General features: G+C 34.3%; 1 protein-coding gene across 2 annotated transcripts in view; it reads right to left on the reverse strand.

Moving 5' to 3' along the window:
• The window catches only part of MCTP1 (multiple C2 and transmembrane domain containing 1), a 197,444-nt gene that overhangs the window by 64,126 nt on the left and 106,222 nt on the right, over window positions 1-27,096 (reverse strand). For both annotated transcript variants that reach the window (XM_007425963.4, XM_088130050.1), the window contains 5 exons: window positions 23,346-23,448; window positions 15,705-15,807; window positions 15,253-15,354; window positions 14,853-14,927; window positions 13,202-13,321 (listed from right to left, as the gene is read on the reverse strand). In XM_007425963.4, the coding sequence (XP_007426025.2) occupies window positions 13,202-13,321; window positions 14,853-14,927; window positions 15,253-15,354; window positions 15,705-15,807; window positions 23,346-23,448 (503 nt within the window). The remainder of the gene's footprint in view (window positions 1-13,201; window positions 13,322-14,852; window positions 14,928-15,252; window positions 15,355-15,704; window positions 15,808-23,345; window positions 23,449-27,096) is intronic.

The following is a 27,096-nucleotide window of genomic DNA, read 5'->3' on the forward strand; positions in this document are numbered from 1 at the left end:
TCCCATGGTGCAGCACGCTGACAAAGGAATAATAAAGATGCACATTAATAGGCCTTTGTAGGTTTTTTTAATCCCACTTAGTGAATCTCAATGAATTTTGCACTCACAGCTGCCTTATGTTAACCAAAGGGGGGGGGGAGGAACAAATGAATAAAAGGAAACTATTGTAATCATTGAAGTCCACCTTTCTCAGAGCAAGGTATAACAAATCTATAACTTCAAAACAATATTTTTACCTGCTTTGTTATTAGTAAAATAGAATGAAGCTACAAATTTTGATTCAAGCAGGCCATGATTGCAAATCAGAATAATAGCTCCATCTTTTTCCATAATATATACTTACTATGAGAATAATAGAACTAAGAAGAAGTTGTATTAAAGGAAGGAAAAACTATCTGGTAAAAACACATTACTGTTGGGATGATTCAAAATATTGTAGACAGGTCATGTGAACCAGAGAGAGGTCTACTTTAGTAGCATGTGTGCAATTTACTAACTATTAAAGCAAAAGATAACTTCTAGGACAATGAAAAAGAAAGCAATCTTTAATGTTTCGTTCTATACTGTTCATTAACTACATTTACCAAGGAACCCTGAAATAGCAACAGCTATTCATACATGCTGCTAATGTTTAGAGTACTACATAATAAATGGTGTAAAAGCAGTGTACAAGAATTGCTTACTACTGCTCCATGCCAGTCTCATAGGAACAACTGCATTTCTCTCACATAGCTAAATGGAAATCATGTAGGTGGCCCTGTTTAGAGATGAAAAGAAAAGCAAGATTAAGAGATTGAGACTTCATTTAGCTCATTAGTGAGTTGAAAATAAAGCAAGCGCTGAATAGTGTTTTGTATAAAGGAAATGGAATATAGTCTGTCAGAACCTCACAGATGTATTGATAGCTGAAAAGCAACACATTAAAAGAAAATTTTCTTTGCAGATACCATATCAAAGTAACTTTTGGACTTCAGCTAATAATTTGGATTTTGCCACTGTCCTTTTCCTCCATCAGATAGCCCAGGGAAAGAGAATCTTGTAGCATGATATTTAGGCCACTTGCTGTAAGAGCACAGTTCATCACTGAAGTCTGAAAACTATACAAATGTAGTGCTAGTTAGATTTGGTTTATGAAGAATAAATAAATAAATAAATAAATAAAGCCTTGCCTTGAGATGTCACTGTTTTTGTGAGACAATAGTGCTACCTAGGGGTTCAAATGCAGAACAACATTTTATTTATCATTAATTTGTTCAAAGGAGGAAGCAAAAGTTTTATAAATTAGCAATACCATAAAAATACTGCAATGTCAGATGTATGAAGAATGTCTTTTGCTTTTTTCTAAAATTTAGAATTGCCCAGCTGTGTCCCTACTCCATTGTTAGGAATATTCAGTGTTTCTGCTAATGCAACGCTAGCAAAACTTCTTTTCACTTTAAAGAATGAGATTTATTGAACATTTTTAGAAGTAATAAACTGAGCTAAAAAAAACCAAAACAACCCCAAATACTCCAGCATTTTCACAGAAATGAGAAATAATAAGCTCAACAATGAGGAAAAATGCTGCGACTTTACAAATGTTGCTTACTACAAATGACCAAATGTACTAATAGGTAGGTTTTTGTAAATTACTTTTCTAGCTGACTTTGCCACTGAAGCACATGTGATAAAGAGCTGTTTCTAATATTAAAGTGAAAGGAACAACCACTGATACATGAAGTATTGTTTGTGCTTCTGCTGCCCAGAAAGAATCTCTAAATTTATACGGCCACCCATCTCACAAAAAGTGACTCTGGGCAACTTACAAGCAGGCTAGCTTACTTCTAAATGTTATTTCCTAGAGTGGGTGAAACATTCCTACGGTAGTAGTTTCACATACTTCAAACTGACTGTTCTGTAATATATTTTAAATAATTATTATTTTCTGCATGATAGGATAAACTATGTGCTATAAGTCAATAATAAAAATGATTAATGTGTATACTAGTTAATATATGTAATCATAACTATTAGAATTCTTTTACACTATAAAGCACTAATACATGGTTGTAAATCAAGCACACCATTTGATTCTATGTATTTCTTATTATATTTTAAGCATGCAGATTAAGATATCTTTGCATGTGTTAGTTAATGAACAGATATTAATCATTTTTTAAATCATTCAAAAGAAATATCATAACTTAGTATATGTGTAATACTTCAGCCTATATTTCATATTTAATAGATCAATTCCACTCATTACCTTTTGTAATCTAAAAAGAAACAAATCTGAGTATTTTGCAATTTCCCCCTATATTTTATTATTTAAATTACAGGTAAGTAAGAATAACCCACAGGCATACACATTTAAGCTGTTGAATCTAATTGTGTCAAAATAGGATAATGAAAAGGCTTTCAAGTATTTTTTAATGTTAAATACATTTCTTATTTTTAAACTGCTTTATATCTTCTATGCATAAAATTACTTTTAAAAACTGACATTAAAATAGTTCAGTGTCCTTTAAAGCACTACTACAATTTAGTGAGTGCTTCTATTCCAAGTATATGTTTTTATAATAAATAATGAATTTAAGGAAAAGGCTTGTATTGTTAAAAACAATTCAAGAATAAGTCTGACAACAGCTTTTATCTGTAAAAAATGAAACAACTAGGTACAAAATGGTCCAGTTTTAGATTTAAATTACTAAACTTAATTCCAACACAGAATCTCATATTTAATGGTGCCAATAAACTTAAATTCTGGGAATAAAATTTTACATTTCTGTTTATATATTAAAATTGCATTTCGCATGCAAATACATGTTCTCTAATTTTTTAGATATTTCTTTAATATTGTCATATAATCTGCTGCTATCTATGCTACAATTCTACACTTAAGCAGGTGTATTCTCTGGACTATGTAATAGAGAAAAATCATGTTCTTATTTGCACTGAAAACTTCCCCCTACAAAATTATTTTTATTGACAACAAATATTCAAACAAATAAAAATAAAAACTCATGATTCTAGGGAGGGAGGGAGGAAAGAACATCAAGAAAAATGTTTTAGGGTAAGAGTTTTCTGAAAGGTCTCTGATCTTTGGTATTTTACAGTACTTAAAATCTGTAAAAGAACAAATACACAACTGAGATTGTCAACTGTAAGCCATAAGCTGCTGCAAAATGCAGCATTAAACTCAAAGATGGATGACTTGTCATTAATTTATAAAACTTTTGTGGATTTGGTATTTAATTTATATTATTTGTGTAGCAGTCAAGGCTACTGTTAAAAAGAAGCTTAAAATGGCTATATCAAGGACAAACATCGAGTAAAAGAAAAACCTTGATATAATAAATCATTCTAATCAAATTCTTGGCTTTGGCTATACTTAAACTTTAGACTGTACTAAAGTTTTATCTCATCCATTTTGGACTAAATGTTTCTCTAAAATCAGTTGTACATCAATGAAATCATACCGTTAATGTCCACAGCACAAATTATATATAATACAATTTTAAAGTAGATATATAAAAAATAATATAAACCTCATGTAAAAAAAGGGTCTGTTCTGTCATCCAGGGAACAGTCTGCATTTTGCCATTGATAAAAAAGGAACACAAGATATGATAGACAGGCATTATGCTTCCAAGGCAACAAACATTTTCATTGTCTCTCATTCTACTGAAATCTCACTTATATTGACTCTGGCTTGCATTTTAATGGCCAATTCTATGTTTATTTGGAAATGACACTTACAATAGATTTTATATCCGTTAATTTGTGCACAGGATTACAATTTATAGTTTGGTTTGAAACTTATTATTCAAAAACCGTTATTTAGTGAAATTGAGATTTACTGAGAGTAAAACTGCACAGGATTACTTTGAACTATACAAAACGGGCTTATTCCAGTTAAATGTATATAACACTGCAGGTTCCGATTAAAAAAAAAAAAAAACAAGGCAAGGCAAGGAATAGAAGACATGCAGGTTCTTTTTTGAAATGTATTTATCTCCATCATCTCTAAATCAGTTATATTTGCCTCAGATATTTAATAAGAATAATTTATTACTACAATATATGGATTTTAAAAAACCTCAAATACTCAGGTCAGTTAACTGCCCCTTGATGGTTATATCACATACAATTTAGCTGCTTCAATCTCTCTCTGATGTATATAATTTGCAATCTTGGGTGGGCCACAATATGGGAAAATGTCCCTTCATGATTCAGAAATATTGTTCTCAATATGAACATTAATACGAGTAAATTTTGTTTCATACAGAATTCATTAATATATTTTTAAAGAAAACAAGATAGCCAATTCATTCACTTCCAATTTTTGCTACCAAAGTTATTCATACATTAAAAGGGTGGGATATAATTTATAAATAAGCTTTTCTTCCATAAAATCTCATTGCTATGGTGAATTAATAAAAAAAAGTTCAAATGCAGAAAACCAGTAAACATTCAAATGAGATGAATAAGCAAAGCAATGTACTGAAATATTACCTAAATGAAACCATCTATATACTTGTCAGTTGTAGATAAATAAAATTCTTTATGAGGATACAACACTTTGGCAATTAAATTGGCAATTATGCATACATAATTGGCATTATGTAGGCCATATACACTGGCACTTTTGAGATACAACAATAAGACTGGAATCCTATACGAATTTCTATGGGACAACTTCTACCAAATTTAATAGGAGTTACTCCTGTGTAGGTATACACAGTATTGCACTATAAATGTATTGGTTTAATGCCACATTTCTTAACTTCAATTTAAAACCTAACTCAACTGCACATTTTTGTTATCATAAATTCAAGCTCACTTCACAATTATATAAATTATAATAATGACAACACATGTCTTATTTCCACAATGTGTTTCAAATTGCTGGCTAAAACCTCAAACTCCTAATAAAAATAGCAGATGACAGTTTGTTTTGCAAATTATCAATAAAGACTCTAACATGAAGGAGAAACGTGTACTAATACATTTTAGCTATATTTTAAATAAAACATAAAATAATGAAATTAGCAAATGAATATATAAGGCATTATCACAATGAAGATTCACACAGTTCGGCAATAACTACTTTGGTTTAGCCTTACTATAGTAACTCACTGACTAAAGCACTAAATCAAAGACCATCAGCCTAGTTACTTTCAGGAAATTTGTAATTTCACTGTGACTGTAGAATGATACTTTTGGTAAATTACTGTACAACTATTTAATGTTCAGGCTGTAACTAAGACATTTTCCCTTCTAACCCCCGATTCTGATAAGGTATCCCTTAGAAAAATAAGGGTTACAAATCCCTTTCATTGCTTTAACAAACTCTTATTTTTCTTGCTCTGCTATACATGCTATAGAGTCTATTTGCACCTATTCAATACTACATTAGAGATAAAGTTACAGCAAATTTGTTTTCCTCAAAAATGCAGTGAAGCTTAATATCCCTTAAGTAACAACAGACTTGTCTTTCATTTAAGAGAGAACTGGCATAATTTTCTCCCAGAAACAAACTACCCCCTTACAATGGCTCTGTTCTTAAAATTCTGAATGGGATACAGCTCAATTTGCAGGTGTTCAGGTAGAAAGGTGAAAGGGTATTTGACCCTGATAGAGTAATTGTTTCTTTGGTAGGTAACTCCAGACAGTTCAGTGATACCATTCTAGTACGAGATGGGCTGCCGGAGTTATCAGCTGTGACTTGCAGAGGTGCACTCAAATGCTCAGTCACTGAAATAGATACATATTGTATCTGCTCAAGGAAAGAAGATACGCTAGTTGACCCACAGCACAGAAATAGAGAAACAAACACCATTTCACTGAAAAACTGTCCTGTAAGAATATTTTGATAGTTACTGATTTTAACTGCAGAAGTTTATGAAACTAGTAATTCCTGAAATAATTACTAACTTCACAGACTGCCTTCCAGCTTTAGAAAATACTCAGTTTGGAATAGCATGCACTGCACCCAAAATAATTAACTAATAAAAGCTCAAACAAGATTATTTATATAGCCTAAGTGATTTTAAAATATAAATTAGATCTGTTAGTATGTAAATTCCTGAGTAGAAGCAATACAATTAAATCTGCTTAAGAGTGTTAAAAATGTTGATAATATGGCCTTATGCTTTTAATTTTATTTTCATGCATCTGTGCTACAATAATAGACTTGCTATTATATAATATATAATAATAAATAAATAAATAAAAATATAATAAATAATAAATAAAAATAGTTGCATAAAGACTGCAATTACAGATTACTCAAATCTTGTATTATCTAAATATACATAGAGCTTCTTTCAATAAAACGCTTGTTCATGAAGGATTCAAGCATTCATTTGTTACGACTTCAGTTTAATTAAGAATTAGTTGCAGTGTTTCTAGTTCAAACTGAAACCATGTGCATTTGCCTTTCAGAGGTAAGGTAAGTAGGCATACACGCCTCCCATCAACTTGAGCCAACAGTTCTTGCTATCTCAGCCCAGCCCAGAAAACACTCTAGTCTGCTTGTTCTGCCTTGATCTTATGCACAGCAAGTGGAACAGCGTAGAGAAGGAAAGTGCTGTAAACAAAGCGCTTAGGAATGAAGGATAGGAGTTGCAAAGCTTTATGGCAGGAAAGACAGGAGGGGGGAGGCAAATGAAATGCTGCTAGCTAAACCACCCTGGTAGGGATGATATGGAGAGAATCACTAGGATTAAACACTACATGAAATGAAAGAGAGGAGTCTTTTCCCCCATCTCACCCATTATAAACAGGAAGGGAAGAAAGAGAGAGACGCTGCCCACACACACTGATTTCATTACAGGACAAAACACTGACTAGGTGACAATCTTATAGAAAAGTAATAGGAGGAATATTGTTTATTGCCACATACTAAGTATTCTAAAACAAAAATGATGAGTATCAAGGGTGACCTAATGGATATGCAGTTCAGAGGGATTTATTTTTAATGTTAAATATTTATTTAGAATGCTTATGCAGACAGACATAAAGATGGTCCAAACAGGTTCATCAAATGTTGATCATTTTATTTTGGAATTAAATCACATTTAATAGCATGTTGCATATATTACTTCCACATGAGTCATTATTTATACTATAACATCAACAATAAGTAATAAGTATGTATGGCCATGAAGTCACCACGAGTCAAGTTTCACTTGCAGTAGATTTTACTTTTTAGACAGTGATCAACTAATGTTAGATTAGCCTTTTTTCTTCTTTTTAGCTTTATCATTTTAATGAGGTAGAGAAGAACCTGAATTGGCCCATTAATGAGTCATTTCTAGTTAAGGAAGGTGATCCATTATAATCTGAATAGAGACATGGTAATCATGTTGCCTATATAATTCTGAGAGTAATGAAGGCTACTACGCGGTTGACATTAATTGCATTTTCAGTATATCCTAATTCTGTATTGCCCTTTAACAGCAGGTTCATTTTTTTCAGAGCAAATTATTGTTAGTACTTTTTAAAATATCATAATTTTTACTTTGTATTTTTATTCTGATGATCTAGGAATTATAATTGTCAGATTTTAAACAGCAGATTCCTAAAACTGTGAAAAAGCTAAGGATAATAGGATTGTTGTGAACTGTCCTGAAAACTCTGTTACAGAATGGCCTTTCTCTCTCTCTCTCTCTTATAAATAAAGCAAGTTTTAATTAGCTTTTTTCTTAATTTCATCTGTAAAAAAGTATTTCTGAAACACAATTCTACATTTCAAATAGAATACTGTAGACTTCCCAGTTTCTTGCATTGTAAATTAAGAGTTCATTATTTTCTGAAAGGTGATTTCAATCAAATCCCTCCTCCAGAATATCTACCTTCTTGTTTTGCAAGAAATAAATGTCTCCCCAGAGTGATAAAATACACTAAAATGTTATTTAAGTACAAATTGGAATCCAAATTCCTAATTTTGCTCATGTTGAATTTCCATAATAATAATAAAAAAAACCACTGCTCATGTTGTAAGGGTTTTTTTTTTCTTGTAACATTGCTAAATTTATATTAAAATAAGAAATTTAAGTAAAGTTGTTAATGAAGTGTTGATGTTACTTAAAATTTCACCTGAAGCTCAAAAACAGTCCCAGTTTGAAAACAAATGAAGAAGATAATTATGAACATTTGAGATGTACACACAAAGGAGGCAAAACGAGTTAAGCATTACTTCAACAAATGGAATTGAACCTGGAAAAAAAAAACCCATACCCAAGGGGGGAGATATCAAGGTGTTTATTTATGGATTAGATAGCCTGAGTTATTCCCACCATGAGATTAATTATTTTCCTTAATATATGAGAACTGATCTAATGTACTTAATGCATCAGGAAGAAAGGAACATTTTCAAAAATCCAAGCATCAACACATCAACAGCTTGTTTCTTCACAGATAGGTGCATTCTATTCCCCCCATCCCTTGCTAGATACAAACTTCCCATCCAAGGAGAACAGTAATTTATGGTAGTACAAAAGATTTAGATCATGAAAATGCACTATATTCTGCAATAACAAGTTTACAAACTCAATTCTTGCTGTACACATGACATAGATCCCTCCCCTCTATTTCTTAGAAGCAGGTCCTGATATGCATAGAATTCTGTGGTTCCTACAGGGTATGCCTAAATTATTCAATTGAATATTTAAATATTGATACAAAATAAATCAGTATGGCAAGTTATTTTCTTTTAAAGAAATAATTTAAATCAAAATACTCAGTATGGACATGGAACGCACTTCCACACAATTTTGTGTGTCTCACCAACTCCTCTAGTTCCCAAACTCTCTCCCCTATCTGGAATGATGCAGTCCTGCCAAACCTCAGGCCCACAGGAGCAGCTGTTTTGGTCGGCTCTGCACCAAAGGCTCTGATGAGAGAACATGGGGATTAAAAGACTATGGTTAAATGCTACAAGCAGGCTTCTGAATTTAACAATAAATGTTATTTTCTCAGAGTAAACAGACTGAAATTGCCACAGTGATTCAATATGAATATGTTCTGTAACTGTGGAAAATCTCAGTACACTTTTATGGCAATAACAGATGTATGCCATCTGCCCAGGTTTATGGTCCAGAAGATATTCAACTGCTACTGTCTTATTTCAAAGAAAGTCCCTCTTACAAACCTCCATGAGAAAACAATGTTAAATAGTAAATTAACAATATAGTATAGAAATGCAATGTTTTGATTACTTGTGAAAAAACAAAAACAACAAAGAGCTAAGTTTCAGAGTCTGTTTTTTTTTTCCTAGTTATTTAATTTAATTTATTTACCACTGAAATAAAAACCACTTTTGTATAATGGTTAAGTTACTGGACTGGAACTATGGAAGCCCAGGATAAAATCCATACTTATCCACTGAAATTCATTGGATGATTTTGGGATAGTCACTTTCCATCCTCCCAAGATAAGGGTTATTGTAGGGAAAATTAGGGGACGGAATTCTATGTATAGCACCTTGAGCTCCTAGAGAAAAGTTGGAATATATAATAATACAATTAAATAAATAAAAATGAATATAAATATTGTTGTTCACAAACTATTTCTTTATATACTGAGGGCAGCTTCTTAATTATTCTTAAGTTATCAGAATTATTTCCAAAATCTTTCTACTACATGAACTATTTCTTAATTTTGTCAGTCTTATCCAAAAGCACATTTATCCAAAAGGAATCTACTAAATAATGTTTATGTTTCTCTATTACTGTTATCTTAAGATTTCCCTATTAATCATAAACTTGTAATGACAATGTAAGACCTTAATCATTTTAAGATGCACCTCTAGTTTTTCATGTGTGATGGCTAAACACAGAAATAGTTTACATAAATATGTACTAACCTAAGCTAAATAAATCTGAGCACTAAAACAGGAAAAAATAGTACTGGAACTGCTTTAGATTTACTTTAAAAATCTAAAACAGGCTGCAGATGAATGTTAGCTAAAATCAAAAGAAGAAGACTACATAATCTTCCATGGTCTTGGAGAAAATGTGGAACGTTTGTATCATTTTCTCTTACATGAAAGGATTATTGTTATTTAGAGCAAGATTTGAGTATTTATACTAATAAAGTTAAATGAAGCCATTTAGGAATATCACTTACTTTGATGATTGCCCATTTTCTTATAAATTAATGCTTAATATTCCTTCAAGTAATTCACCAATGATTGCATTATGACTTGTATACTGTAGGCTAAAAGGACATATGGTAACATAAATCTTAAACTTTTCATTAAGCTGCCCAAATTCAAATCCCACCTTTTTGTGCACTCTGACATTTTTGCCTGGCATTTTCATTAATTTTGCAACATACATAAGTGTAACTGAAATGTTACCTGATCAATACTTTGTCTCTTTCATGTAGCACTAGAGCACATTTCCCCAAAGACTGCACAGCAATGCAGGAAATAAATGTGTAAAATATCAAACGTTAATGTTAACATAGCAGCACTTAATGTATAACAACTGAAAAGGCTAAAACAATTCAAAATGGCCAAAGGTACCACAAATTATCCACAAACCTATTTACAGATTAAAATTTGTCTGCCAGAATAATTCACTGATTCATGTTGAAGTATCTCCTTTTACTTAAATCTTAGACGTCCAATTATTTTTCTGCCCATTACAGTAATATGACAGTAGACGAAAAAGGTTGCATACATCCTCATCTGCCCTAAAGCATTACACTCCCCAACATCCACAAGTAGAAGGATGTCTGGTCAAGAGCAGGAGAAAATTAAACCCAATTTTGAAGACATTTTGATACCTACACTAGGCTATTGCAAAGATAATTCTTCTAATTTCTGTGTAAGAGGTGACTTCCATATATTAGATATACATAAAAGTATTGTGAATAACTGCATGTTAAAATTATGTAGAAGTAATCTAAACTTCTGAATTTAAACATGAACAAAGAAGCTAATTTTTAAAAATTCTATCGGAGTAGTTTCATAAACTGAACACTTAGTTATGAATATGGCAATTGGGGGGAAAATATCTCCTGAGGGGGAGGTTAGCCTAACCGAAAGAACTATAGTATTTGTTTCTATACTATTTAAATCCTAAGCTTTGGAACATGTTATATGAATAGAACACTTCACAGTTGGAACAAACCAAGATCCAGCAGAAATTTCCCACTGGAGGAAGTAATAAAATCTCCCTTGAGTTGAGCTTGACTACATGAACATATCCATGTTGTTTTCCAGAAAACTGTATGGAAGTAATTTACCATTTCCTTTGTTCAGGACATTTCCCTTTTCAGTCTAGTCTATAATCCTGGAATTTTGTGTTGCCTCCCTTTCCAAGTTTTAAGCAGGGCTGATACTAGCTAGTTTTTTTGAGAATGGCTAGGTGCTGGCACCTGCCATGACTTGAGGAAGATGTCATTTTGTTAATCCTCCCTTCCCAAGCAGCTGTAAGAATAAAAAATTAACAGGATTCCACTTTGCACAACTTTGGATTCATCTGATTACTTCATCAAGGATTGTTCATTTACTCTCCAATTTGTTAGGACTATTAAAATCTCATTACTTCAATGGCATTTTAAACAGTCTAAATTTTGCAGAACAGTAGATGTAGGTTGCAATGCTATAATCAGTAAATACACTAAGACTCAGAGATACAATGGGGACACAGGTAAAACTGCTACAGAAAACTAGTCATAATAAAAAGCTATGTACTTGTAGCTCTTTGACAGTAAGGTCTGTTGTTGAAATCTACCTTATGACGAATCAGTCATAAAAGTCTTGACTATAAGCACACAAACACAAGCTGCCTCTCATCAAAAGGCTTTGAAAGCATTCAGATTGTACGTACAAGGTATCAACCAAAAGATTATGTTATATAAAGATCACAGCATAATATTATTTTAAAATGTTAAGATTTTGATTCTTTCTTAAGACCTGTTACATTTTGGGCTATCTTGACCAATGTAGAACCCCCATGTGTGACATCAGAATCAATGAAAGGCAAATGGCTTCAGGTAAAGAAAAAGATCTGAAATATGTTTTTTTTAAATATATTGTATTCCATGGCATTAAGAACTTATCTAAAAACAGAGATGATGGCAATAGCCTTGTCACACTGTTGTTCACCAGCAACTTGTACTCAGAAGGATGCAGCCTCCGACTGTGGATAGTATACAGCTATCACAAATAGTGTTCTCCATAAAATAAAGCACATTCGCTTCTATTGGTATAAAATAAAGTCTTATTCTTAATATCATGTGGTTTTCCATCAATCTACAGAGACAGTCAAGTTGCTATGTCTGTATAATAATTTCTTATATCCCTGAATGTTTGAAGTAGAGAAATCACATGAATAAGCCCCATAGTAATATTCAATTCTTCCAAATAGGAAAACTGTTATGTCACATGCCCCTCCCCTCTTTTGGGTAGAACAGTTGCCTGAACACCACATGAAGCAACGAATCACACTTCAGTTTCTTGCACTTATTAATATAGTAATGCTTTATAAGAAGTCTAGAAAACAACTTCTATATACCTCCAATATTAGTATTATTCACTGTATAATCAGTGAAGTAGAACCCTACCCACAGAGCAGGAAACTTTTACCAAAAGAATGATGCAGATCATACAGTTAAGATTATGAAGCAAGAAAACCCATCAGGGGTTGCCTTTGATGGCTAAAAAAATAAACATTAAATATATAACTAAGAAAGTTTCTCAAAGGATGAAGAGCTTTAGGGACCAGGAATCTAATTAATCAAGAATGACATAATAAGGATCTCACTGCATTAATCTTCCTAACCCTGATAAGTAACTTTCATTTTTTTTTTTTAGAGAGATCAGTAATTCAGGGTGTACACCAATTCTAAAAACTACTGACTGTTCGATATTATCGCTTACTTATTGAATAGTTGATAAGATAACACTGCATTTGAAGTGTGAGACCATTACATATTATCTGTGTTTGCACATTCAGTTTTGGCTTATTGTGAACAAGCAACCTGCTGGTGCATTCTACTTGACTGCTCCTGGTTTGCTTCTCCTGCCAGCAGGAATGATTAAGCAAACCTCAGAAAATTCTTCTATGGTTTGTTTAGCCATTCCCACTGGTCACAGGGACAAACAGGAATTGTTAAGCTTGTGTGCAGAATTAATAATTGTTTTCCCTTTAACATGCTACAAATGGTTAAGAATAATATGTTGATTAAATGAAAAATATCATACCACAAAAGCAGCCAGACTTCTTGGTGGTGACTCCCACTCAAAACAACTATTTATAAAGTAGGCAGCATTTATAATGACCATGACACGACGTTTCACACGCATAAAGTTCCTTAGAAGAAGCTAGAGGTAAGAAACATAGAGCATGTATTAGCTTCTTTTGTGCTGTTAAATATATTCTGAGTGTGTTCACACCTTATCCTAAAAGGATACACTGTATAGAGTAAAAGTGCTATTACTGAAGAATAAAAAAGGAATTATCTGTCAATCCACAGGTTTATCAGTAATTGCAATATATAAAGGGCTGTACTGTTCTACTGTGCAGCACAATAACAGATATTACAATGCTGCTGTATTTACTACGCTTTCGTTCCAAATATGTAACCATGCTCCAGGCACTGAGATTCAGAAATTCAGTATATCAATCTAGATTTTTGAAACAGAATTATTTTTATATTAGTTCTAGGAAATGACATACACAGTAATTCTCGGACAATTTTACTTGTTGTTTTTTCCATTTAAGTTATGACAAAACCTTGCACGGACAAGAAGAACCATGCATGTCTTTTTTAAGAACTATGAAGATTTTTTTACTAGCATTTGGAAAGATATTACTTTGAGTTTATTCATAAAGTTCACTGAAAAGAACTTGTTAACTTGTTGCATTTTAAAGCATAATACTGTACCTGTTTTATTTAAAGTAAGATTTCTCTAGTGAGATATTTTAAGTTCAGATGATCTCATAAAGGAGTATTCTTTAGTAGATTCTGCAAATGTAGATTCTCCAAATGTGCTCACTAATTTCTAAGAATCTGGGAGAACTGTATCTTGAAGAAAGTATTTTGTTTTGTGTATTACAGAAGAGTACTTGCTTATTTTAGGATTATATAAATATTAACTCACTGCTTATAAAAATTCCTTACTGAAAGTAACTCTACATTTTAAGTAAGAATTATGCAAATACTATTCAGTTTATGAATCAGCTCCAGAAAAGTGGATTGATTTAGAACCTTTCTCTTTAGGTACCATAATTGTAATCATGAAAATACAGAGTAAACTTGGTTGCAATATTATTTTAACCAATTTTTCAACAAAATAGATTTTTTAAACTAGTCACTATTAGTAATTAAATTTTTCAGCTACTAAAAGGTAAACACACATAGAAAAACCTATTTGTCAGTCTTTAAAGAATCAAATAAATGTTTGTTGCCTTAATTAAGATTCTAATAAGCATCACAGTATTAGAACTAGGAGAACAAAAGACTGATAGATTCCCTAATCCACAATAATATGAGAGTTCCTGTAGGTCAAATTAGCCATGAAACGTATGCTAGACTAAGTTCACAGCCACCTGTGCCATAACCTGATACACAGGGGAAAACTGATGACTTTATTCTGCTTCTCATGACACTTTTCTAAAGCTCAATTTTTGCTGGGAGTGTTGTCTCTGTGTGTGTGTGTGTGTATGTGTATGTGTGTGCGTGCGTGCGTGCACACATGGTGTGTACGTATCTCCAGATAAACTTTTCTCATAAATGCGAAAGTACTGTCAATGCTCATCAAAAATAAATAAATAAATAAATAAATAAATGAATGAATGAATGAATGAATAAATAAATAACTGCAAAGTAACATTGCAATTCTAAATCTTTACCTGTTTAGATATTCTGTTTTCTTCTTCAATATATTTCTGTTCTTTGGGCATTAATGTTTGGATGCTGGCTTTCACCTAAACATCAGAAGATCATGATATTTAGGCACTGATACATACATATATCATTTAGAATCATTATTATGGCATTTCAAAATCATGATGCCAAGATTATAAGCTAGAAATACGAAGCACAGAAACTCATGCTTGTGTATATATTAGCAGCAGTAGCAGAGAAGTGATAAAGTGTGACTGTCTCAGGCAGTGGCAGAAGAGTATTCTGCAGCATATATCAAAGTTTAGAGAAAATGAGGAATGACAGAAATTCTCTACAAATCAGGAACAAAAGCTTTCATGAAACCGAACTCTTTAGCAGTACAAAAAAGCCAAAGTTAAGACTTACAGCATTAAAAATCACATCCATTTCAAGATAGATGACCCCCTTTGTTGGCCCTGTCAGCTGCTTGTTTTTCAAAACGTAGGCTTTCTGTTCACCATTTTGAATCTGCAGGAAAAGGACATGACAGCCGTCTGTCTCACAGTCTCTACTGAATACACTCCCTCCATGACCTTTGACCCCCAGCTGCTGAAACTGACAGAGAACCCAAAACAACTGTGGCAATTCTGACAAGTACCTGTTCATTACCAGGACCAAGTCTGTCAGGAAAAATTAACTATCATGGGATTCAACATGGCCGTGAATTGAGTATGTTAAATTTTTTTCAGTATTCCTATTACAGACCTTGGTTGAGAAATGACAGCCTGTACTGATTGTTTCCATGAGCATAAAGAAATTCAGAGCAGATAACAATGACGATGATGATGATGATAAAAACAATAATAATATCAACTTACATACAATAATGGAATAACCACTTTGCCCAGGAAGTCCGCACTCCGATCACGATCTTCATCATAAACTGTCACTTCAAGAACTGAGTGGATATCTTTAATATTGCTATAAAGGGTGAGGCAGAAATAGAGGTGGAAAGTCATTTAACTGGTTACCAACAAAAACTCATCACTAAGTCACAGAAAGATCAGATAGTACATGTATTTTTGAAAGTATAAACTAGGAAAAAAAGGGCTAAAAGACGACCAATTTAAATAGGAACACAACTCAGGCATAATACTGAACATTTGGCAATTACATACTTCCCTGCCCTTATTGTGTCTGTGGAATGTCTGCCAGCTGCACTATTTAGAGTGTCCCAGACCCTATTAGGCAAGGATGGGCCGGAAGAACCAATTAGTGTAAGTTGTGATCGTCTGGCTGAGCATTTCATGGATAAAATCACTTGCATTTGCTCTGAGTTGGAAGGCAGATGGATGGAATCTTTTGAAGTGATAGAGGTGTCAACTTGTGATGTTATCTGGGAAGTTTTTGAGCCTCTTAATCTTAAGGTAATAGATAAAGATCTCTATGATATTAGCACCACTACTTGACACACCTGGCTGGCCAAAACAGCTAGACCCTGACACATCCGACTGGCCAAAGCAGCTAGAAAGGGGACTGGGAGTTGGACTGGCAGTAATCAACTCTTCTCTGAGGGAAGGGAGCAGCTTTGAAAGAAGTCCTAGTCTGCCTACTCCTTGAGAAATGATCTCTGGATTCAGCAACAGTGAATAACTATTGTCCTATCTCCAACCTCTCCTTTTTGAGAAGAATGCTGAGAAAGTAGTGGAATTACAATTACAGAGAGCACTGGAAGATATGGAACTATGGCAGTTTAGATTAACACCAGGGCATGAGATGAAAGCCAGACTGGTTGTCGTGGATCCCTTGTGGCAGGACTTAGAGAAGGGAGTACAACCATTCTTGTCTTCCTAGATCTCTTGCCAATTTTGAAACTATTCATCGCACTATCCTTCTGTACTTCCTGCAAGGGTTGGCAGTTGCAGGCACAGTTTTATGGTAGTTCTGCTCCTACCTTAGAAGTTGGATCCAGTTATGACTGAGGGGAGAGGTCATGCCTTTGGTACTTTGCCCTCCCATATCAACTTTAATAGCCACATGAAGTCTCTGGGAGACATCAATCTGCTGGTTTGGGGTGAGGTAGCATCAATACGCTAATAATACCGGGTTATATATCACCTGGAACAGTATGTGTTGAGGATGGTCACTCATGCCCTTGTCATCTCTTGTCCAGATTACTGTAATTAATTTTAAATAGGGCTGTCTTTGAAGACATTCTGGAAATTCAGCTTATCCAAAATGAAGCTGCCCACATGCTTACTGGACAGTCATGGTACTGCCATATTACATCATTGCTAGAAGAATCTGTCTGCCAGTGTGTTTTGAAGTACAATTCAGGGTATGGGTCACTTTCTTGAGGCCCATGTTTTACAAGATCACCTTTCCAAGATAGGTTTTACGCACTCAACCTGAATGGGTAGAAAATGCCTGCCCAGGATTCCTACCTAACAGAAACTGTACCAGGAGAGGATCTAGTAGTGAATGTTCTTTGTAAGGGCTCTCTACTTAGGAAATAATCTGTCCAAGGCAAAGATGCCCCCCATTCTCAGGCCTTCCAGAAGCTGGTAAATACTTGCTCCTATAAAAGGCCTTGGGAATTGGCTATGGAGTCATCAGTGATTATATCAGTTTTAATGTATTAATCTATTATTTATATTATTTGCATTAATTTATTATTAGCACCTGCACATCACCTAGAGTCTATTTGGACTGAGATGGCAGAAAAACACATAAATAAACAAATAAATAATATTTATTTTTTTAATAAATTCTACAAGCAACATCAGAAAGCCTTACATAAACATTTCTTCTGACTAAGTATGCTACACACGTGATGAGTGTTTCAGAGCAAGAAAATAAAACCCTAATTTTTGATTAAGCCATATATACTGACTGTACTTTAAATAACAAGAACCTTAACAAACACATGATAGACTCTTAACATCATAACCTTGTAGGGCTCAAAATTGTAGGTTTTCTGCATTTTCTCAATGACTCCACTTCTTAAATAGGATGCACTCAAACTCACTGCAATACATCTACATTTAGAGGCAATGCTAAATCACCATTTGGCACTGTGATGAACATAGGGGTCAGGTAGCCCTCTTTCCCCTCTGTATTTGTTTCATTTATTTAATCACTTTTGGGTTGTCTTTCAAGACTATCATGGTCTCATGGCTGCTGGAAGTTACGTTTTTGCTTCTGTTTTAAATTAGCCACCATTCATCCAGAATTAATTGGATGTCAAAGCTAGGGCTTTGGGAAAAGACCATTCTGCATAGACTCAACATATAGGGCAAACCCCTGGTTCCCTGCTAGTCCTTTCTCAGTCTCTGTTTCTCTCCTCCTGAACAGAGAAAAAACCCTTTCGTCATATGAAGGGAAATTGGAAATGTATCCTTCCAGAATTTTGAGGCTCTTGAAAATAAAAGAAAAGTATGCAAAACAATGTACTGTATATGAAGAAAAAGAGCCATATTAGGGAAAATCACTTGTAAAAATAAATGTTAGGAGTAATAAATATAAAATTATAGAAATGTTTATGAGAATCTGCAAAGTAAAACAGAGCCAATTTACAACTGGGAAACTGAATGAAATCAAAGTTGATGGATTTGCCTTTCCTACTATTTGCCCAACTCTTAGATTGCTTCAATTTTCCATTAACTTTTCATTCCCTCTATCCTGAATAGGATCATAAGAGCCAAGGAATCATTTTTAGTCGTTTTAGGTCTAGAGGATGGGGAGGAATGGGAGGGAAGAAAGCTTCTACCCATCTCTTTCCATAGTGAGATATCTGGATTCAACATATTGAGCAAATTAGGAGTAAAACTGTCAGACTTTTCTCCTGTTCTTTCTATCTAGCTAAATAGACATGTTTAAAATAATTGTTGTTTAAAATAATCATGTTAACATATTACTATATTTATGTAATGTATAATTGTATAACATTATAAACTGTACATAATATACATTATGTATTATTTTAGTAAATCTATCAATTGCTTTATTACAAATCTCAGGTTGGTTTATAACAGACTAATTAAAATATAAAGTATAAAGTATAAAATATAAAGTAGTGCTAAAATAATGCTTAATCTAAAAGTGGGAAAAAGGAAAACAAAACAGAAATTAGTCATACAGTTAAGTCTTGCACAAAAAGGATGTAAATGATATAATGGCAGATACTTCACAAATTTTAAGGTAGAACATTTCACAGTGCAGACACACCATAGGAAATGTGTAAAATGTCACTCCTGCTTCACACCATGATCTCCCCTAACCATTTTAGCAATCTGAATTTCAAACTGGTCCCAAGTTCTTTCGGGCCTTATATCTTACAAGCAGAATCTTGAACTTGGTTTATTAGTGAATAGGCAGCTGATTCCGTTGCTTCCACAAAGTGCCACATGAACATGGCCAGATGCCTTGCTTAGCAATTTGGTCCCAGAATTCAGCACCAGATGAGACTTTTGGAACAAATGCAAGGGCAACCCCTCATTGAGTAAATTATGTAATCTAAATGTGAGGGTTACCACTATGTAACTACTGTAGCTAGGCTACCTCTGTCTAGGTGTCAGCCTTGCAAGGTGGTCCAGACAGGAAGCACAGCCAGATAAACTAATTCTACTTTATTGTAAGGTTACAGGAACAGACTCTTGCAAGTCTGAAAGTACATTTCTCCCCTGTCACCTTTAAAGTCCAAGAAACTAGGAGGGTTCCTTCTGAGATGTTTGCCATGTCCACATTCCTTCTGCAGGCTAAGCTGCCTCTTATCCAACTGTTCCCCTGGCTGTGGTTTTTCCCCCTATCTCCCAAGGTCATTCCCACATACCATTATACTAGGAAAGGGAACAGCTGATGTATCAACCACTTTCTTCCCACAAGGATTCCACACAGCTTCAGTTTATTGGCCTCAGCTGATTCACATATGCACAACCTCACTAAATTCAAATGTTATGGAGAACTAGATCTGAAAGCCTTCAGCATATTGATAATTCTTAGCCCCCAAATTCCTGATAATCACTCCAGCAGCTTCTTGCACAAACACATATATCTCTGTGTTATGTGCATATATAAAATGAGATAATCCCTTGTGGCTTCCCAAACCATTGCTGCCAGGATGCCAAATCATAGTCACCCAATGCAAAACTGAGACTATTCCTTCAAGAGTAGAATGACTCTTACATAATGCCTTCAACTTTCAACTCACAGAGATGGTCTAAAAGGATAAAAGGATAGTCAAAGGTATCAAAAGCTGCTGATAGATTAAGCAGGATCAACAGAGCTGCACTCTCCATTTCTCTGTCATGTGATGTCACTGAGGCTGATTCTGTCCCCCAAATCAGGGCTGAACCTAGCCTGAAAAGGGCAGAAATAATCAGTGTCCTCCTAGAATGTCTCCAACTAAACTGATAGCAACATCTCAAGCATAATGTGCCAAAAATGGACATTGAGTGGTCGTTGATAAGAACCTCTGGGTCCAGGAAAGATTACTTCATGTGTGGATAGGCTGCCGTCTCCCTTAAGGCCAACAGCACCAATCCATCATGTGTTCAAAAAACCCTAGATGTATCCAGTCAGCATCTATTTGTTACCTTGAATAACCTGAGAGAGGAAGGTGTCAAGATAATACGTGCTAGTCCCCACAGCTTGTACATGTCCTTAAGCTTTAAAAATTAGAAGCAATCTCATAAAGACCATACAATACAACAAACCCCTTGGAATGTATTGCATCAAAAACAAGATTCCAGCTGGGATGAACAAAGCTATTTAAACCTCAAAGTCTTTGGCAAATTTATTATAGAAAGCCCCAACATTAGGTTTTCTGGATCAGATAATCTTGATTACTCTAAACAGTTCAAACTATCTGAAGATATTATCAAGAAAGAATATTTTGCAGCCCTCAGTGCTATACAACAGGCATGATCACCTGCACTAATGTGAGTCTGGTACCCTATAGTGAATCTTGCGCTTTAGCCATTTTCTGGCCTAAAACTCTATAGAAAAATATAGAGAAATGCAGGCTCTACAGTTTCTCTGAGGGTATTTAAGGACAATAATGACAATGGTCCATTTAATGCATTCACTTGCATTCCACAGGTCAACAAAGGCCTCAGCAGAATCACCAGCTCTAGCTTAAGAAAATTCCCCATAAGGAATCCATTAAATTTTTTAAGTTTCTGCAACCAGGATGAAACTCTGTTAGAAGGTGTCTGACCATGAACAGATATTAACTGTAGCACTTCTCACCATGTCCAGACCACTCTCAACCTGAAGCAAAAACTAAATGAAGATATGACCAATGCTATCCATGGGCCCATTAACAGCTTAAGACAAAGTCACGACTGTCATAGAGGCCCTGAAGTCCTGAAGTTGCCAGCACTCCACCTCAGCTCCCCAAATAAAGCTTAGTATGAATGTTGGACTCCTAGGACTAGAAAGCTGATTGTATCATGTTCTTATACTAACCTTTTGGATTTTGGCTTCAACAAGAACAAAAAAAAAACTCCAAAGCTGCTAACCAGAAATGTTCAGTGGGTTATTAAGTAGAAAAGAGCGTGAAACAGATCTGTTTTTTCTTGTAATATAATTAGGAGAATCTACAATAACAAATTAAATTCATTCTTCAAATTAAAAAAAAAATCAAATATTTCAAAATGTATTTTCCACTGATAAACTTTTAAGGACTGCTTCAATTCTCTATATCCTAAAAAAAGAATGCTGAACAAAGAAGAGCTTTTAATCTACCAAATCATCTCCAATACATCAGATTTCTGATATTAAAATATTACAATGCCTTTTTTACATTCCTTCCTATATCTAACTCACTTTTATTAAATAAATTACAATAACTGCCTAGAAAGTACTGTGCCACTGATGTCCAATTCAGCAAATTGTTCAGCCTAGTCCTTTGCATCTCAGATACATCACTAAGCTTTTGTTGTTCTCTATAACAGGAATGGGCATGTCTTAGGGGTTAAACCTTCTTGGCCTCCTGACCTTTCAAGGGGCTTCAGGAGAGTGTTTGGTGAAATAACTTGAAAGACATCTTTGTGCGAGATGGATTAGAGTGGGATTAGGAAAAGCTTCTGCTTCCCTACCCTTAACCATGCAAACCCTGATAAACTGCCCCAAGTCATACAACTGAATTTTGGAGGCAAGATCTGGGGTGTTTGGAGTGCACAAATTGTATTCTAGATGGCTGGACATGGCCCATCCACGGGTTGTAATAATCCCAAATCCATTCCTAACAAAAAAGCAGTACAAAGAAACATACAGGTAGACCTGGAATTTCTGTTGCTAAGTGAAGCGGTCGTAAAGTGTTGACCACATCACTTAGTGACAGCAATCCCTGCAGTTCCAGCTGCAGTCATTAACTGAATCCCACGGTCATTAGGTGAGGCAACTTCCTGCCGGCTTCCCACAACCAAAGTCAGTGGGGAAGCTGGCAGGAAGTTGCAAATTCCAGGCGTGCAGGCAGGTAAGAAGCTACTGTCGGATGGGGAACGGAGCAAGGGAGTGGGTGGAAGTGTGGGGGGGTTGCCTCTTTGGTTTGTTTGTTTATTATTTGTTTGCTGCTCAATTCCAAATGGCTTACATCAAGTAACAAAGAACATTACAACAGAATCACTATAATCAAAGCAATAATATTCCCTAACAGTACTACCCAATAGGTATAGGTCAATCCTCACTATCCCCAAATGCTTTCTAGAACAGGCATGCCTTTGAAACTCTTTGGAAGCCCCTAAAAAAGGGGGTGGTCCAAATATTCAGAGGCAAGCTCCTACCATTCTTAGATTCTAGATTTTAAAGTCCTAAATAAGCAAACAGAAATAAGTATACCAGGGTTAGGGCGCCTCTATCAGCTCCAGGTTCAATCGTTGGTATTGGAAAGACACATCTGAAATCCTTCAGGCCTTTTGCCAATTACTTTGGGCCAACATTTTTCTGACAGGCTGCACTTTAGATGGACTCCAGTTCCCACCTTCTCCAGCTATTCCAAAGTTTATGAAGGCTGATCTAATTATTCCAAAGCTAAATAGTTCAAACATCCTACATGATGTAAGGCATTTTTAAAAAAGATTTCTATGTATGACATCTGTCTTCCAGCATCTCAGCAGCAACAAATTTGGTTACATTTGCGAGATTAATATTAAAAATGTTTTGAAATCTAACATAGGAAGTCCTATGAAGTCCCTACTGAAGATCACCAATGAAAACAGAATACCAAAAGACAAAAATATTTATTTGTAGGTATCTATCTATCTATCTATCTATCTATCTATCTATCTATCTATCTATCTATCTATCTATCTATCTATCTAATTTATATAGCAGCCCATCTCAAACAAAGTTACTTTGGGCAGTGTACAACAATTAATACTATCTTAGGTACTGTTTATTCCAAGGACATTTATTTGATGTGCCTAAGAAATTACAGCAATTCAGTTCTTTGCTGATAATTTTGAAAGCTACAATGAAACTTACAAGTGAAATTTAAAAAATGTATGTTAACTTACAAAGTGAAGATTTTGTTCCACTCAGGATTAAGGTTCTTATATATTGTGTGGGTCAACAATCTATCGTTGTTCAACTCAATTACACAAAATGGATCACTTTTACCTGCAAAAAGATCATTTTAGAGACATTCTTGAATTAAAATTATCTCTGCATTCTACATAATTAAGAATTAATACAATAAAAACAAAATAATCTTAGATAGGCTATTCAGTAATGTTGCAGTGTGATAAGCTATACAAGTATGGCTGTGTAATCCTCTGGATTTAAAGGCAAAAATGGTGGAGTGTGAACATAGCACCTGTCTGCAACTACATATACCTTTTCACAGAACTGCATGAGAGGCACAGTTATGTGATGCTGCCAGAAAGTGTTGCAGACAGCAATTTTTATGCCTCAGCATGCTCCAAAACACTGTTTTCCCTTCCGATCTTAAAGACTGCACAGCCTTAGTACATAGTGCATTTTTGTTGTCTAAAATGCTGATCATGTTAATATTCTGATGACTAAAACTTAGAAGGCTACAAATTAAGGCATTTACAAGCAAGGTTTGACATAACTGAAATTCCACATATTAAATAGTTCAGATAGTAATATTCAGGTTTAATTTTAATTTAAGGTTGATATACTAGGAAAAATAGATAAAAGTCTGTCTACCATTTAATTTTTAAAATTTCTTGAAGGTTACCATATGTCACAACCTTTATCTAAAGTTTGGCTATAGCCCTAGCACTATTTAGATTAAAATATATTGCTGAATTTAATATTTGCAGAGAGAATCTTACTGAACTTTTCAGGACATATTGCAAGTGAGCCTGTGATGGCAAAGCTGCACCACTTTCATACATTACATTTATATGATAAGAAAATTGATTTGTTTCAAGAATACTCACAATAATTAATATACCCTTCCAAATAAGCTACATCCAGATAAGTTAAGACAATTTTATTAAATGAAAATTAACTGCAACAAAAAAAGCAGAAGAGAAATGAAGTAGCAAATGTTTCCCACTAAGCTCTATTACTGTAGTGAAATGGTCCAAGGTACAGTAGATCCTACTGCAATCCAACAAGTGTAGCACAACTGTCTTTCATAAAAATATTTTGTAATGAAATGTCACAAATTCAGTACCTCAAAGAGTCCACATTAAATTGTTTCATACCTTAAACAATTAAATCAATAGTTAAATAAAACTATTAATAAGTCATATATTCCAAGCTTGTGGTACTGATTTATATTCTACCACTGGTTAATGTACTATTTACTTTAATGGCATGGTATAATTGTTTTAAGTATATTGAATTTCATAAAGCATACTTTTTGGAGGTGATGGGTGCCTTCTGGACAAGTCCATGCACTTTTCTTGGCAAGGTTTTTTCAGAAGTGGTTTGCCATTGCCTTTATCCTAGGGCTGTGTGTGTGTGACTGGCCCAAGGTCACCCAGCTGGCTTTGTGTTTGAGGTGGGATTAGAACTCATGGTCTCCTGGTATCTGGCCTGGTGCCTTAACCATTACACCAAACTGGCTCTCAAAGCATAATTACTCCTACATAATTTCAAATTAAGCATAAATCAATAATCTTTCCCCATTCACACTTGTAAAACAAATCTGTGTTGGTTTAAACATACAAGGCATAATTTTTAGATGGAACGATGGGAAATATGTGGCAGAAAGGACTGAAATTTACACTGTGTAATAATCTTAAAGATACTTTTTATAAAATGAGGTATCGTTGGTATTTGTCACCAGAAAAATTATCCAAAATGTATAAAGGCACTTCTAAAGTATGTTGGAAATGTGAACAAAAAGATGGGACATTTTATCATCTTTGGTGGACTTGTAAAAATGCAAAAAGAATTCTGGAATGAGACACATATTTCTATACAGAAGATTTTAAAGATTAATATACAATCAAGCCCAGAGACTTTTCTTTTAGGTTTGATGGACAAACAGTTGGAAAGAACCTATGGAACTTTGTTTTTATATATAATAACAGCGGCACGGCTTTTATATGCACAGAGGTGGAAAGATAAGACATTACGTACAGTGGAAGAATGGATGGTGAAATTGATGGGGTTGGCTAAGATGGTGAAATTGACGGCTTTGATTCAAGATAAGACATTGTGTAATTTTAATGCTAAATGGAAACCTTTTTTGGACTTTTGGTGGGATACAGAAAAAATTAAATCATGCTATATGGATTTGATATTAGAAATAACATGGATCAAGAGAAATAATGGAAGTTATGTTGTAACCTTAGAGTAAGAGTTTGATGTATAGTGTTACTTATCTATTATAAAGATGGTTGGAAGTCAATTCCTCTTTTCCTTTGGCTTTTCTTTTTTTTCTTCCTTTTCACACTTTTAACCTTGACTATTTCTCTTTTCTAATCTTTCTTTTTCTTTCTCTTTCTCAATATTAGATCTTGTTAGTTTTTACTTTTTAAAAATTTAATAAAGTTATTAAAAAATAAACATACAAGGCATAATTTTTCTTGTTTATGACAATTACTCAAGATTCATGTTTTTGGGCTAATATTATTATTTTAAATTGTATGCTCTGCTTTTAAATTAAGTTGGATATAAATAATTGTCCAGGATTTATCTTTCATGAACTTACAAAACACACTGGATCTTGACCTATTTTAAGAATTCACTGCTACAATTGACAGCTTTTGGATTAAAATTACTCTTTTTTTTAAAAAAAATCAAGAATGTTTCAAACAAATGTTGAACACATGACAAATATATTTTTATTTCCAAACAATTATTAATATCCTTATAAAGCACAAATTTGTACAACTCACTTCATTATTTCATTTTTAAAAGAAAGTAACATTAACCCTGCTTTAAGGTAGCATTGGTTTTGATTTTTTAACGATATTACATTTAACTTGAACTGAAAATTACTTGGATGATCTATGAGTAGAAAAGCAAGATATAAACTTCTTTAATAAATGAAAAGGCCATATTCTGCCATTGAACTATCTAAAACTTCTGTTTTGCAAGGTATTCCCATATGGATACATCATGCAGTTCCTTTTTCCATCATCCTATTGCCAGATTGCTTATTAAATTTCCAGACCCTTGAATTCCTTTTAAGCAACAAGATGCAATTCAGCCAATTTGCTCCTTTTTCAAAGTCCGCACACCAGATACAGTGGGGCAAAAAAGTATTTAGTCAGCCACCAATTGTGCAAGTTCTCCCACTTAAAAAGATGAGAGAGGCCTGTAATTTTCATCATAGGTATACCTCAACTATGAGAGACAAAATGGGGAAAAATAAATCCAGAAAATCACATTGTCTGATTTTTAAAGAATTTATTTGCAAATCATGGTGGAAAATAAGTATTTGGTCAATATCAAAAGTTCATCTCAATACTTTGTTATATATCCTTTGTTGGCAATGACAGAGGTCAAACGTTTTCTGTAAGTCTTCACAAGGTTTTCACACACTGTTGCTGGTATTCTGGCCCATTCCTCCATGCAGATCTCCTCCAGAGCAGTGATGTTTTGGGGCTGTCGCTGGGCAACACGGACTTTCAACTCCCTCCAAAGGTTTTCCATGGGGTTGAGATCTGGAGACTGGCTAGGCCACTCCAGGACCTTGAAATGCTTCTTACGAAGCCACTCCTTCGTTGCCCGGGCGGTGTGTTTGGGATCATTGTCATGCTGAAAGACCCAGCCACGTTTCATCTTCAATGCCCTTGCTGATGGAAGGAGGTGTTCACTCAAAATCTCACGATACATGGC

This window comes from Python bivittatus, unplaced genomic scaffold (assembly GCF_059951505.1).
Source record: "Python bivittatus isolate LINGU-HERP-01145 unplaced genomic scaffold, Pbiv_v1 ctg000850_np1212, whole genome shotgun sequence".
Taxonomy (NCBI): Eukaryota; Metazoa; Chordata; class Lepidosauria; order Squamata; family Pythonidae; genus Python; species Python bivittatus.